The 14,793-nt window shown below is 44.4% G+C and overlaps 1 protein-coding gene across 2 annotated transcripts in view; it reads left to right on the top strand.

Annotated features, from left to right (window-relative positions):
* The window catches only part of LOC126183459 (acetyl-CoA acetyltransferase, cytosolic-like), a 68,646-nt gene that overhangs the window by 41,004 nt on the left and 12,849 nt on the right, over positions 1-14,793 (top strand). For both annotated transcript variants that reach the window (XM_049925459.1, XM_049925458.1), the window contains exon 6: positions 8,100-8,285. In XM_049925459.1, the coding sequence (XP_049781416.1) occupies positions 8,100-8,285 (186 nt within the window). The remainder of the gene's footprint in view (positions 1-8,099; positions 8,286-14,793) is intronic.

Below are 14,793 nucleotides of genomic sequence, written 5' to 3'. Positions count from 1 at the left end.
CTCCAGGGCCAGACCGCATCCACTGCCAAATGCTCAAACACTTATCAGTGGATTGCCAACATCAGATCCTTGCAGTTTTCAACCCTATCTGGAGTGAGGATGAGTTTACTTCTCAGTGGTGTGAAAGCATGATCATCCTAATTCTGAAACCAGGTAAAGTGCCCCTTGAGATGGACATCGCTTGCCCAATTAGCCTAACTGATGTTTTCTGCAAGTTGCTCGAATGCATGGTGAGCTGACAGCTGTGTTGATAAGTTGAGTCTCGTGGTCTTTTGGGTCCATCCCAGACTAGTTTTCGCCAAGGCTGTTCTACTGCTGACAATTTGGTCTACCTGGAGTCAGCTGCTCAGTCAGCTTTTGCCTGGCATCAACATCTTATTGCTGTGTTCTTCAGCTTGTGTAGAGCTTATGACACCACATAAGCCCACCAATTTTTGTCCAGAACTTCATACCTCGTCATACTTTCCGGGTTCAAGTTGGTGCTTCCTACACTACTCCCCATATACTAGAGAATGGGATCCCACAGTGCTATGTATTGAGTATGCCCCTTTTTCTGGTGGCTGTCAATGGTCTAGCTGCAGCTGGGGGATGCACAGTGAAACTCTCCCTGTATGCTGACTGTTTGCATCTACTGTTGCTCCTCATATGTGGGTGTTGCTGAGAATGCTGACTGAGGGTGTCATACAAAGTATGCAGACCTGGGCTCTCACTGATGGCTTCCAGTTTTCTGTCACTGAGGCATGTGTTGTGCACTGCTGTTGCTGCCATACTGTCTATCCCGAACCAGAACTCTACTGCAATGAACAAATGCTCAATGTTTTGGAGGCTTATCATTTTTTGGTCTTTGATGCCCAATTGATGTGGCTTCCCCATCTTCGCCAACTTAAGTGAACTTGCTGGTCACACCTTAATACTCTTCACTGTCTTTGTAACGCCAGTTGGGGGTGCAGACCGCTCTACACTTCTGCAGCTCTACAATGCTCTGACCCTGTTGCGTCTTGATTATGGGAGTCTGGCATGTGTCTCAGCATCGCCAATGCTGGACCCAATACACCATTCTAGGGTCCAGCTTGCAACAGATGCATTTCGGACCAGCTCTGTGAACAGCCTACTTGTGGAGGCTGGGATCCCTCCCCTACGGATCAGGCACCAACAGCTGCTGCTCAATATGCAGTAAACATTTGCTGCTCCCCAGAGAATCCGAACTACCATGTATTTTTTCCTGGTAGGAAGATCTACCTCCCACAATAGAAGCCAAGGTCTGGAGTCACGATCGCAGTTCTCTTACAGTCTGTGCTCTGAGTGCCATCTTTCCCCACTATTGCCTTTGTCAGGCAGAAATTGTGTGTGTACCCCATCCTCGGATATGCCTCAATCTCTTCTGACCAAAAGGTTCAATACATGCTGTGGTTTTTCACCGTCTGGTCCTGGACGTCCTTAATGCATTCCCGGGCTCAGACATGGTCTACACTGATGGCTCTACTGTCGACAGATGAACCACTTTTGCCTACACACATGCAAGATGCAGTGATTGGCAGTGATTCTTTGAATAGTCTTCAGGCTGTCGACCAGTGCTACTCTCAACACCCATTGGTTCTGAGTATCCAGGATCTCCTGTATGGCCTCTACCATGCTGGAAGGTTGGTAATCTTTGTATGGACCCCTGGTCACTTCTGTATAAGATTTTGACAATGAAACAGGTATTAAGAGGCCTGAAATCCTATAAAGATTTGGCATAAAGAACAGAGACTGACAAATACAGTCTGAAATATATACAAAAATAAAATGAGGAAAAATGAAAGTGAAAAATCTAGAAAGATCCAAGCTCGTATTAAGGCAGGATTGCATCTTCTTTCCTCTGTTGTTTAACATTAATGTTGAAGAGATAATGAAGGTGGTGAATGAATTTTTTAAAACGTAAATGTAAATACAAGCGGGAAAGAACAAGATAATCTAGACATTAATTTATCCTTGTTAATGGTGGTTGAGCTCCATGGCTGTGGGTTGAATTACTTGAAGGAATACTTTTTTTCTATATTTCTCTAGTAAACCAGTGTAGTGTTTGCAAATGACATAACTCATTTGGCAAAACGTTAAGGAAATTGAAGATTATCTGAGTGGAAACAAGCTACTTAGAACAGAATGTGGGGAGAAAAACTTGTGGATCCATTTGCCTCGTTTTTCACATTATTTTTTTATTCTTGGCCAACTTTTTTTAAAAAAGAAGTTCACTCATCATTTAGGGGCCACATGCAAGGAGTTAAAGTTGCTCTATCCAAAATGAGGAGTGTTCATGATGGAAGTTCTGCTGTCTGCAAATCTTACCTGAAATCAGAAATTAAACAGTTTTCTTAATTTATAGGATACTGCACATAGAGTAATAGCACAGCTTTGTGAAACTTGACAAAATAATAAAATGGGCCAGACATTTGAAATGAAGATGTTTTTGTTTTGTGTTTTTGGTCACATTTTTTTGCAATAACTAAAGAATAAATTAAAATAAAATATTAGCCTATTGCTACTTGTAGAGATGCCTGAGGAGCAATTCAGACAAATTTTGGAAAGATTTCTTTATTAGTGTGTGCGCAATCCATTCTGTCAGCTTGAAATACACAAAGTGAAGGAACTCTACTGTGTAGGTAGTGAGATCATAGAAGCAGCTTCTCTGTAAGAGGCAGCATAGCTTCAAAAAAATCCACTGGCATTAAACACAGCTTGCATTATTCATACACTATATCTTGTAAACAGATTAATAGGTAAATTTAATCTTCATAGATTTCCAAAAAGCATTCAACACTGTAGCTGAATGACCAACCTGTAGGCTTTCTATCTAAAGATGCAGAAGTTTGATTCAGTGTTAAGTTGTAGCAGAAGCACTACATACACTTAACATGGCAAGTTTTGTTGATCGTCACTTAGTTAACTGGCCAACCTGTAAGCTTTGTGTGTAAAAGGGCAGAGGTTTGAATCCGTGTTAAGTTGTAACAGACTTTTTGTTTTTTTTTCCTTGCTGTAAGAAAAACAACACTCTATTCTGATGTACAATTAATTTTCCTCTGTAGATGTTACAGTTTTTAGGCTGTAAATCAGTAAGGGTCACTTGTGGTGACATTGTGGCAGAACTGGCGTCAATATCTGTCATTAATCAACCCATGTGGGATGATTCTGACTCCTGCAAAAAATATAACAGTAATATTAATACTAAATTAATTGCATAATTAAGTCCATCTCAGCCAGGCAGTAGGACAAAGATGATCAGAAGCTGATTATTCAGACTACATAACAGTAGCAGCAATAAAACAGGTTTTCTAATGTTATATTACTGAATTTTGGCAAGAGGAGTCTTCACATGGCATCCCACTGATTTTCATTGATTGAGGATGACTCAAAAGTAACTCTTGTACAAGGGATTAGGTCAATAGGCCTATTTTTAAAAATTGGTGCATACATGTAATTGTAACACATATCATTTCATATTACTGTTCAGGTAGCCTCTTCCTGAACTTTGGCTTGGCAATGAATGTCATATGGTGCATGAACTTTTCTTTTACTTAATAGTTGCTGGGGAAAAAAAACAACAACAACAACTTGGATTATGTTCATGAAAATATGTCTGTGTGTGTTACAGGTAAGTCTCTGCTTGAATGATAATATGAAACAGTTTGTGTTAGGATTATCTGTAACTGCATATTGTATTATCCTTAACTGTATTATTATATTACTGTGTAATTGTGTTAAGTAATCTTTAGTTTTATTAAGCACTTTTAGTTATCCATATGAAAAAAAAAAAGAAAACAAGACTGCAAGGATTTTAAATTGTGATGCCCACATCAGTAAATACTCAGGCAATTCTGATTCATTCTTCAGTCTCAGTTGCACATTTTTTAATTGTATGCCATATTCCAATGTCTGTGGATCATGCAAGTAGTTAAGTCTGTAGCCCTTCTTGTCTGTTCAGAACCTCATATAAGAGTACTGTGACATGAGGTTCTGACACAAAAAACACAGGTTGCTGATGCAACTGCTTAGATCTGAAGATAATCCAGACACATCCAAACATGCACATATAATTAAAATTGTGCAACTGAAACTAAAGAATAAGTGAGAATTGTTTAAATGTCAATATAGTTGCTGATTCTCTCAGGTTGAATATGTCGACTACAGACTGAACAATTAGTCTAACTGCTGCACAAAAGTCCATATGAAAGTTGTATAACACTCGCATGTGATGATTCTTGTCTTCAGTTTTTAACTAATATATTAGTCACCCAAACTCTGCATGAACACAAACTGCTAAACATCATTGAAAGGTCAAGGGGAACATCGTTTTGGAGTAATTTATCACATTAGACGTAATTCCTGCATGTGGTGGCAGTATTCATCTGTATTCACTGGCAATGTTAACGGATTATGTTTGTCATCGCACCGTGCGTTCTACAACATCCAATGGCAGTAAACAGTTTGTGGCCAGAGGCCCGAACAACTTCGCTTTCAATCCAGCCACATTACCTGAGCCTTGCGTCATCATCCACAGGGTATTCATGACCATGTCATCACTGTTGTTGAGGAAGGGAATTTGGTGGTGTCAGAAGCTGGAACACCTCACGGTGTTCTTGATCACATTATGCAGCAAAACATAGAACTACACTCCTGGAAATGGAAAAAAGAACACATTGAGACCGATGTGTCAGACCCACCATACTTGCTCCGGACACTGCGAGAGGGCTGTACAAGCAATGATCACACGCACGGCACAGCGGACACACCAGGAACCGCGGTGTTGGCCGTCGAATGGCGCTAGCTGCGCAGCATTTGTGCACCGCCGCCGTCAGTGTCAGCCAGTTTGCCGTGGCATACGGAGCTCCATCGCAGTCTTTAACACTGGTAGCATGCCGCGACAGCATGGACGTGAACCGTATGTGCAGTTGACGGACTTTGAGCGAGGGCGTATAGTGGGCATGCGGGAGGCCGGGTGGACGTACCGCCGAATTGCTCAACACGTGAGGCGTGAGGTCTCCACAGTACATCGATGTTGTCGCCAGTGGTCGGCGGAAGGTGCACGTGCCCGTCGACCTGGGACCGGACCGCAGCGACGCACGGATGCACGCCAAGACCGTAGGATCCTACGCAGTGCCGTAGGGGACCGCAACGCCACTTCCCAGCAAATTAGGGACACTGTTGCTCCTGGGGTATCGGCGAGGAACTTGCTGTTCCAACAGGACAATGCACGTCCGCATGTATCCCGTGCCACCCAACGTGCTCTAGAAGGTGTAAGTCAACTACCCTGGCCAGCAAGATCTCCGGATCTGTCCCCCATTGAGCATGTTTGGGACTGGATGAAGCGTCGTCTCACGCGGTCTGCACGTCCAGCACGAACGCTGGTCCAACTGAGGCGCCAGGTGGAAATGGCATGGCAAGCCGTTCCACAGGACTACATCCAGCATCTCTACGATCGTCTCCATGGGAGAATAGCAGCCTGCATTGCTGCGAAAGGTGGATATACACTGTACTAGTGCCGACATTGTGCATGCTCTGTTGCCTGTGTCTATGTGCCTGTGGTTCTGTCAGTGTGATCATGTGATGTATCTGACCCCAGGAATGTGTCAATAAAGTTTCCCCTTCCTGGGACAATGAATTCACGGTGTTCTTATTTCAATTTCCAGGAGTGTATGTGATACTGGAGAATCCAGTAGGCATGTAGGAACAGGACACTGCCATGTAACGATGCCAGTCTGAGATATTGAAGTTGCTAACATATCACGGCACTATCCTTTTTTATATGTGATGTCCATGAATAATCATACCACTGAGCTTTTTGCGTCAGTTGACCTAGCTGGACTCCGCTTTCAGGATGCTAGATTACAAAGCAAACATGCAGGTATCAAAATGATAATCAACTCTAGTGATTACCATTTGCTGAGGAAAGTACATATTGTGACAAGGAGACGCAATATTTTCTGACAGCCAGTATTTTCCAGATCAAATGATGGTCAAGTGTGATGTCCATTTTTATCCAAATATAAATACAAGTTACCTTGTTGTGACTTCATATCTAATGCTGTTTGAAGCTAGACTTGGGATAATGCACAGGATAGTTATTAAATTTTATGCTGCCAGTATACTCTTATCATGGGTAATGTTAAGATCCCATCAGCATGACAACTGTATCCTGAAGGATCATTGTTGAATACATGTTCTAGGAGGGGTTTGCAGAATGGGAGAAGATTTCTCTTTCTTCTACTGCACCAGACTTCAGCCCCCTTTGAAAACGTATGGCCAGAGCTAAAATGGACCACGTGCCAAAAATTTGAATTGCTTGTTATGTTATGCAAAGCCTTTGTTGCAGAGAAAGCAGTCACATTACAGAATTTACAGCACTGCTCATATAAGTACAGGACTTGTAATTAAGAGAGTTATATTATGGACAATCAGCATGAAGCACACAACCTCTGGAAGAACACAAGAAAATCTGTGCCATATAATTCCTAGTATTTGAGACATGGAAAAGGCACTTAAGACCATGAGATGTGTCACGCATGGAAACCAGCAATAAATACATGAGTATTGGAGCTCTTAGTATTTTGACTTCATAGTTAGGTGGTCTAATTGACAGTCGGATGATCAACTGCATGATGGCAGGTGGTAGAATGTGAGAGATTTATTACACACCTTGTGGACTCCCTTTCTAGCAGGATCCACGTACTCGTGACTGTAGGAGGCTTTTGGACTGAATATAAAGCGGTAGAGGAACTACATGTGGTGCCATTTTGAGGGCTGAAATCCTCTTATTAAGAACTGTAAACAGTCAGTTCTTTTAATTTATGATTTTTTTTTTTTTGGTTGGTTAAATGAATTGACACAGCAAAATAAAAAATAACTGTTGAAAGTGGGATTTGATCTCAAACTTGCCATTATGCAGTTACTCATCAAATAGTCAACTACAACACCAAACTACGAAGGCACTATACTAAGTGCCCCAATATTCAGTTTTTTCCCCCCTGTGCTTGGCTATACCACGTGACTTCAGTGTCTTTTCCATGTCTAAAGTCCTAGGAATGACATGAAACTTTTTTCTTGTGTTCTATTTTTAGAGGATGCATGTTTCATGCTGTGTGTCAATAAGGTGTCGCTCCATCAGTTACACTCTTTGTTACAAGTACCCCATCGTTTTACAAGCAGTATTGTGCACTATGTAATTTGATCAGCTTAACATAGGGAGCAATTGCAATTTCAGCCATTGCCACTTCTTGTGCTATCAAGTGTTAAAGTGAAAGCCAGAATGTGGATATTGCATATCGAGCTATGGCAACATATTTTCTGTGACTCCAAAGGTATTGTGTTAGTAAGTTTGCTCCATGAATTTCAAAGAATTAATTTTGCATACTACTGTGGTTTCCACTATGTTTGAGCTTCATACTAATTTGATCAACACAACAGACTAACAGTATGTGTGTTGCTGCTCAAAGCTTATGCTAAACTCTACAGCACAGCAATTAATGCAACAAACTTTAGCTGATAGGTATTGAACAGCTTTTCAGCGTTGACTCTATAGCCCAGACCCATCACCTTGTGACTTTCATGTACTCAGGCCACTCAAGAAAACTCTAGATGGAGAGCATTTTATAAAATGTGAAGACATGCAACAGTTCCAACTGGAAGTGGCTTGACACACTTAGTCATACAATAAAATAAACAAGAAAGGAGGGTAAAATTGCATTACTCGGTAGTAAACGTGTTTTAGATAAGATGGATGTGAACGTCAAAAACCAAACCAATGATATTACTAATTTGCAGAACAAAATGCGAATGTTGTTGCGAAAGGTGTCCAATATATATCCACCCCCAATAGACAGAATAGATATTAGACAAGTTGATGAAAAAACCTTATCAGAAAGTCACAAACTAATTTTTTAAACCTTAGCTCTTCTTTCGATATTAATTCTCTCTCTCTCTCTCTCTCTCTCTCTCTCTCTTTGTATCTAACTCTATCTTTCTCTTCTCATTATTGTAGTATCTTAAACAGAAATGACTATAAAAATGTACTAATTTCTAATTAGAATAATGTAATTAATTGGTCTGGTATATTGTTCTTATTACAGAATGGTACTATCACAGCTGGAAATGCATCAGGTTTAAATGATGGTGCTGCAGCGTTAGTACTGATGTCCAACAAACTTGCTTTGGAGAAAGGTATCAAGCCTATGGCTAAAATCATTGGATGGTCGCAAGGTGGTCTTGACCCACAGTATATGGGTATGGGTCCTGTACCAGCTATAACTGCACTGGTAAGTAGTGCAGTGCATTGAGGTTTTACCTATTCTTATCTTTAGAATATGTGATCAGTTAGATATTATTTTCCAATTGTGCTCTCCCCCTCCCTCCCTCCTTTCTTACCTAACACATTCATTATGCTGCAGCTTGCTATGCCTCTAATGTATAACATGTGAATCTGTCAGTATTTGCCGGCCGCGGTGGTCAAGCGGTGCTAGGCGCTCAGTCCGGAACCGCGCGACTGCTATGGTCGCAGGTTCGAATCCTGCCTTGGGCATGGATGTGTGTGATGTCCTTAGGTTAGTTAGGTTTAAGTAGTTCTAAGTTCTAGGGGACTGATGACCACAGATGTTAAGTCCCATAGTGCTCAGAGCCATTTGAACCATTTGTCAGTATTTACGTGTTATAGTACAGGGTATTGTTTGCTGTCAATGTGGGATAATTGTTGTGTTGAATGGGTGTATGTTTGGTTATTTTAAGTTTGTCATTGCTGTGTCTGGATATTCAGTAGAGATAAAGTGATGATTTGCTTGAAAACCAAATTACTTTTCTCTCTGCTTGACATTGTTCAGCCATCCTTTCACAAATGAAAAATAAAGTTGCATGTTAATGTTCACGAGCACCCTGACATTAATTGCTGTTAATTTTAAGGTGGAATCCCCCCCTTACCCCAGGTGCTCCTGGATATTTTGTTAGTCTGTGCATGGCGCACTTGGGCCTCTGAGCTATTGCAGCCCGTTCTTCCTTCCCTGGCTTCATTTCCTTCATCCTGCCCCTCCCTCCCTATCGTCACTCCTTCCCCCTGCCCCCTCCTCCTCCTCCTCCTCCTCTCCTGGTGTTCTGATTTATTTTGACCTGGTTATCCACCTGGTTCCCTGTATTCCTTGCAATTTTGTTCCTCTTGCCTGTTCCCTTTCATCCTTTTTGGCATTTTGGTGCACCCTTGGTATTTGATCTCCACTTCTAAATTTTCTGTATGTAGTGTGAGCCATTTGGGGAAGAACTCTCTCCCTAGTGTCTGGGGTGTGGTGCAGGCAGTCTGTGTGGTGGGGCTGTTATGTACGCATCTGGTTGAGCCCCCTGGCAACATAGGGATCGCGTTACTGATACCTGAGCTGTTCCCTCCCCATGGATGCCAAGGAGTGTTTTGCTTGTCTTACTGGAGCATTGGAACTCCCAGCAACAGCCGCTGTGCTGTGTGGTCCTTGCTGTGGGTGGGTGTCACACATGGAGAGCCCCTGATTGGAGTGGGTGGTATCAGGGCAAATGCTTGGCACATGAAACTTATCAAGCTGCAAAAATCTGACCATTCTCAAACGGCCGTCTCTTCATGTGGTGAAGGATCATTGAATGCTGCTTCACTTGACCCGGCAGCCTTCCATTCCCTGGCTACACTGTGGGAGGAGGGCCAGGCTTGCCATTTGGGGATGAAACGCTTTACCCACTACCTTGTCTTTACTAGGATGGATGAGTACACATTCACTGCCTCAAAGCCATTGTTTTTTGTGGAGAAGATAGAGGACAAGTTGGGTGAAGTGGGGTCTCTCAATAACACGCAGTCAGGCTCCCTGTTGATCAAAGCTTCTACTGCCACCCAATCTACAGTTCTTCATGCTTGTGATTATCTTGGCAATCTCCCAGTGTCTATTACTAATCACCAATCTCTGGGTATGGCCCAGGCAGTGATTTTTCATAGTTACCTCATCCTCCAAACTTACGAGGGACTCTAGGATTAATCTGGAGCGATGCGGCATTCATTTTGTTTGGTGTGTGCAGAAGGGTCACAAAGACAACTGCACCAATACCAGCACCTTCATTCTGGCTTTAGAGGGGATTCCCTCCCAGAGGAGGTCAAGGTTATGTACTACAGATGTGATGTGAAGCCTTACGTCCCACCACCCATGAGGTGCTTTCGGTGCTTGTGTTTTGGGCATATGTCTTACTGCACGGCGAACCCTCTGTATGGTGACGATGGACACGCACTCTATGAGGGTAGCCCCTGTGTTCCACCACCTGTGTGTGTCAGTTGTGACCGCCACTCCCTCGCTCGCCAGATTGCCTAGCTTAGGCTCGTCAAAAATATGAAACACTCCATCTGGCGTCACTTTCTTCAACTTTTGCCTCTGTTACATCCTTTCTCAATCCTACCTCTTCCTTACCTCACCCCCATCCCCCTCTCCCATCCCCCTCCTTTGCAGTTCCCATGACCTTCCCTCCAGTAGCCGCTCCCACACCCCAGCCAAAGAAGTGCCCCCTCTTCTTTGGCACCTGCCAGTGATGGGGCTCCCCCCCCCCCCCCCCCCCCCCCCGACCCTCTCTGCGGCATGTCTCAGGCTTGAAGCCTACTACCACTACTCTGTCACAAGCAGCACCATCTGTGCTCCCCAAGGTTCCTCACTCTCTTATAGTTCCGGGTCATGCAGAGCCCTGTACTCCTGTGCGCTGCCCATCTCCACCTCTGAAAGAGATGTAGTAGTAGTCCCACGACAAGACCCCCGCAGTGCCCCTGGAGGTGTCATCTCTCTCATCGCAATCTGAGTCTGACCTCTTATTCATGGATGTCACCCCATCCTTCTCAGTGACAACCACTGACCGAATGACATGACCTCCTCCTCAGATTCTTTATGTCTAACTTGGACTCAGGCCACACAATAATCCAGTGGAATTGCAACAGATTCTATCATCACCTACCAGAAATACAGAGTCTTGTATTCTGCGTTCTGTCTTGTTCTTCAAGAAACGCACTTCCATGATGACCACTTTCCAATGTTTCATGGTTATCTGGCATTCTGTTGGATTCATGCCGGCCCCGGGATAGCATCTGGAGGGGTCTGCACATTAGATTCCCCTTTGTACCAATGCGGGAGCAATATTGGTTAGAGTGTAAATGACTCCGGCAATCACAGTTTGCCATGGCTACCTCCCTCCAGGTAGGCTACTTCCTTATGTTGAGCTGTCTACCTTAGTACAACAACTCCCGCCCCCGTTTCTGCTCCTCAGGGACTTCAATGCACACAACCCTCTGTAGGGGAATGCTACTTCAATGGGTAGGGGCCTCGTAAGTGGCCAACGTATTACAGAAGTTGACTTGTGTGTCCTCAATGACAGTTCCCCTATCCATTTCAGTGGCACTCATGACAGCTTCACTGCTATCAATCTCACTACCTCTTCCCATGCTACCACTACTCTGTCACAAGCAGCACCATCTGTGCTCCCCAAGGTTCCCCACTCTCTTATAGTTCTCTGTAGCCTTCCCTACATTGGTCACCCCATGATGATATTTGTGACAGTGACCATTTTCCAGTAATTCTGTTGTTCGCCTGCCACTGCCAGGCAGACAGACCCTCATGGTGGGCATTCTGCAAGGCCAGTTGGCCTTTATGTATGTCTGCTGTGCACTTCGACACCTCTCTCTTTAATTGTATTGATGCTGTCATGCAGGGTGTCTCGGCCACTATTCTTAAGGTGCTGGCAGTGCTGTCCCCCTATCCACAGGTCCCCCTCATCATTGACCAGTACTGTGGTGTGGACCAAGGCTGTTAGCAGTTGCTGTCGAAGACTGCTGACGGGCACAGCAGTGATTTAAACTACACCCTTCACAGACCAACCTCCTCACTTTTAAGTGTCTCGTTACCGTATTAAGCAGAGTAAAAAGGAATACTGGGAGCACTGTTTCCTCACTGGGGGATGCATGCCTCTTCCTCACAGGTTTGGTCCAAGCTCTGTAGCCTTCTGAGCCATCAGCGACATTCAACTGCCCAGGTTTTTATCCTCCAAGGTGCTCTGTGCACTGATCCACTGGTCCTTGCAGAACACTTTGTGACACAGTTTGCGACAGTATCATCATCCCCTTCCTATCCCGCTACCTTTCTTCAGCAGAAATGCCGAGTTGAACAGACCTCCCCCTCCCCCCTCCCCCCCTCCCCCGCCCTCTTTCAGCCGCCACCATCTTGGATCTTATAATCAACCCTTCACTAAATGGGAAATCTTACAGGCTCTTACATCTTCACATGACACGGCCCAGGTCCGTATTCCATCCACAACCAGATGATCCTACACTTGGACGTTACCCAGAGGCAACATTTACTCATGATCTTCAGCTGCATTTGGCCCACAGGTGCTTTCCCTTCACAATGGTGAGGCAGTATAGTTATCCCCATCCTTAACCATTGGAAGAACCCAACATCTCTCGACAACTATTGCCTGATTAGCCTGACAAACTTAAAGTGCTTTAAGAGGATGGGTAGCTTCCGATTATGTTGGGTATTTGAATTTGGGGCCTTATGTCAGCGTATTAATGTGGCTTCTGGGAAAATTGATCTCCAATTGACAATTAACTCAAATTGTAAACAACAATCTGACAGGCTTTTACTAACTGCTGGCACCTTGTCACAGTCTTCTTTGACCTACATAAGGCATATAACATGGCTTGACGCCATCACATTTTAGGTACCCTCCATGACTGGGGCTTTTGTGACCCCCCTTCTGATTTTTTGTCTGTGAGTTTTTATCCTGCCGGCTCTTCAGAGTTTGAGTTGGCACTTAACTCAGCATCCCTTGGATTCAGCAGAACGGTGTTTCACAGGGTTCTGTGTTAAGTGTCACACTCTTCCTCATAGATATCAATGGGCTTGTAACCTCTGTTGGGCCTGTGGTTACCCTGGCATTGTATGTCAACAATTTTTGCATCCGGTGCAGCTCCCACTCGGTAGCATCTGCTGAGTACCAGCTCCAAGGTGCCATCCGACAGGCCTCTGCATGGGTTGCCTCCCATGGCTTCCAGATTTTTCCCCCCAAACATGGGTAATACATTTTTATCAGTGACCCACAGTACACCCTGATCCAGAACTTTATTTAGGTGACCAGCTCCTTGGTGTTCTTGGACCTTGTTTTTGATAAAAAGCTGATGTGGCTACCCCTTATTCACCACCTGAAGACTATGTGCATGTGGAAGCTAAATGCTCTCTGCCTCCTGGTCCACACTGCTGGGAAGCAGACCGTGCTACTCTTCTGCATCTTTACTGTGGTCTGGTCTGGTCTGGTCCAGACTAGACTATAGTTGTCAAGTATAGGCCTCAGTGGCTCCTTCCAATCTGAAAATACTTGACCCTGTTCACCACTGTGGGGTGCGTCTGGCTATTGGTGCCTTTCACACTAATCCCGTTGACAATCTCCTTGCAGAAGCGGGGTTCTTCCCTCTACAAATACGACGGAGCCAATTCTTGGTTTCTTATGCAATTGTCATTCGCAGATTCCCTGACCATCCCGTATACCCAGACCTCTTTGCAAATGAGGGATGTCTTCCTCCTGTTAACTGTCCTTGGGTGGGATTGCCAGTTGGAATGCATCTCACTTCCTCTTCCCCTCTGTTGGGATATCCATCTCCACTCACTGGAATGCGCCCTGTCTATTTCCTCCTCGCCCCTCCAGCCCGGGTGGTGCCTAGACCCTGTATTAGGACCGACCTAGTCCAGGGTGCTGAGGTCTCTGTCACCACTATAGTTTTCCAGTATCTTGTACATTCCATCCTTGCAGAGTTCCAGGCTGCCACCATCTTCTACACTGATGGTTCTAAGACGACAGATAAGGTGGCATACTCTTTCACGTCTCCTACTAGCTTAGAACACCATTTATTGCTGGGATCCTCTAGTATGTTCACAGAAGAGCTACTAGCCATCAACAGGGCCCTCCATTTTGTTTCTCAGGTCTCCCTCCACAGTGTTTTATAATGTACCAACTCAGTGAGCAGCCTTGAGGCTATCGACTGATGCTACTCTCGTCACCCTTGGGTCTCTGCTATCCATGACCCTTTCTCTGCGCTTGGCCGTGCCGCCCACTCAGTTGTCTTTCTCTGGGTCACAAGTCAAATGGACATCCCAGGGAATGTACTGGCTGACCGTTCAGCCAGAGTAGTAGATACTTACCACCTGTTCCCTTTCATGATTCCAGCTCCGGATATGCAGATCTGAGTGAAATCTCACGTTGCCCAAAATTGGAATGACATCTGGTGCACTACTGCTCTCAGTAATAAACTTCACACAATCAAGGAGTCTACTGCGGTTTGGCACTCTTTCTTCTGCTCCTCTGGGAGTCCACTGTCATCCACTGTCTTATGCTGTCTACACATTAGTCATATCAGGCTCACTCATTGTTTCCTCTTGCATAACGAACTACGCCCACAGTTTGGTTGTGGAGCCAGACTGACGGTATCCCATATATTAGTGGAATGTCCCCTTCTTTTGGTCCCTCATACTAAGTACAGTCTTCCAGATTACATAAATTTAATTTTAGCAGACTGTTCATGGATGGTAGATCTGGTCCTCTGTTTCCTCTGTGAAAGTGGTTTTTATTTTCAGATATAAGTTTTTTGCTTTACTCCTGGAGCAGGGGCAGGGTGGTTGTGGTTGGGGCCTCTCTTCACCTTTTATTGATCTGGGACCCATGACCACTTTCTCTTGTAAAGACCGCTCTTTCATCCCGCCGTTTTCCCAGTTTTTAGAGTTGGGGGTACCCTTTTATACC

Source organism: Schistocerca cancellata, chromosome 4 (genome assembly GCF_023864275.1).
Source record: "Schistocerca cancellata isolate TAMUIC-IGC-003103 chromosome 4, iqSchCanc2.1, whole genome shotgun sequence".
NCBI lineage: Eukaryota > Metazoa > Arthropoda > Insecta > Orthoptera > Acrididae > Schistocerca > Schistocerca cancellata.
Note: the sequence above shows the minus strand (reverse complement) of the source record. Positions and strands in the feature narration are given on the sequence as shown.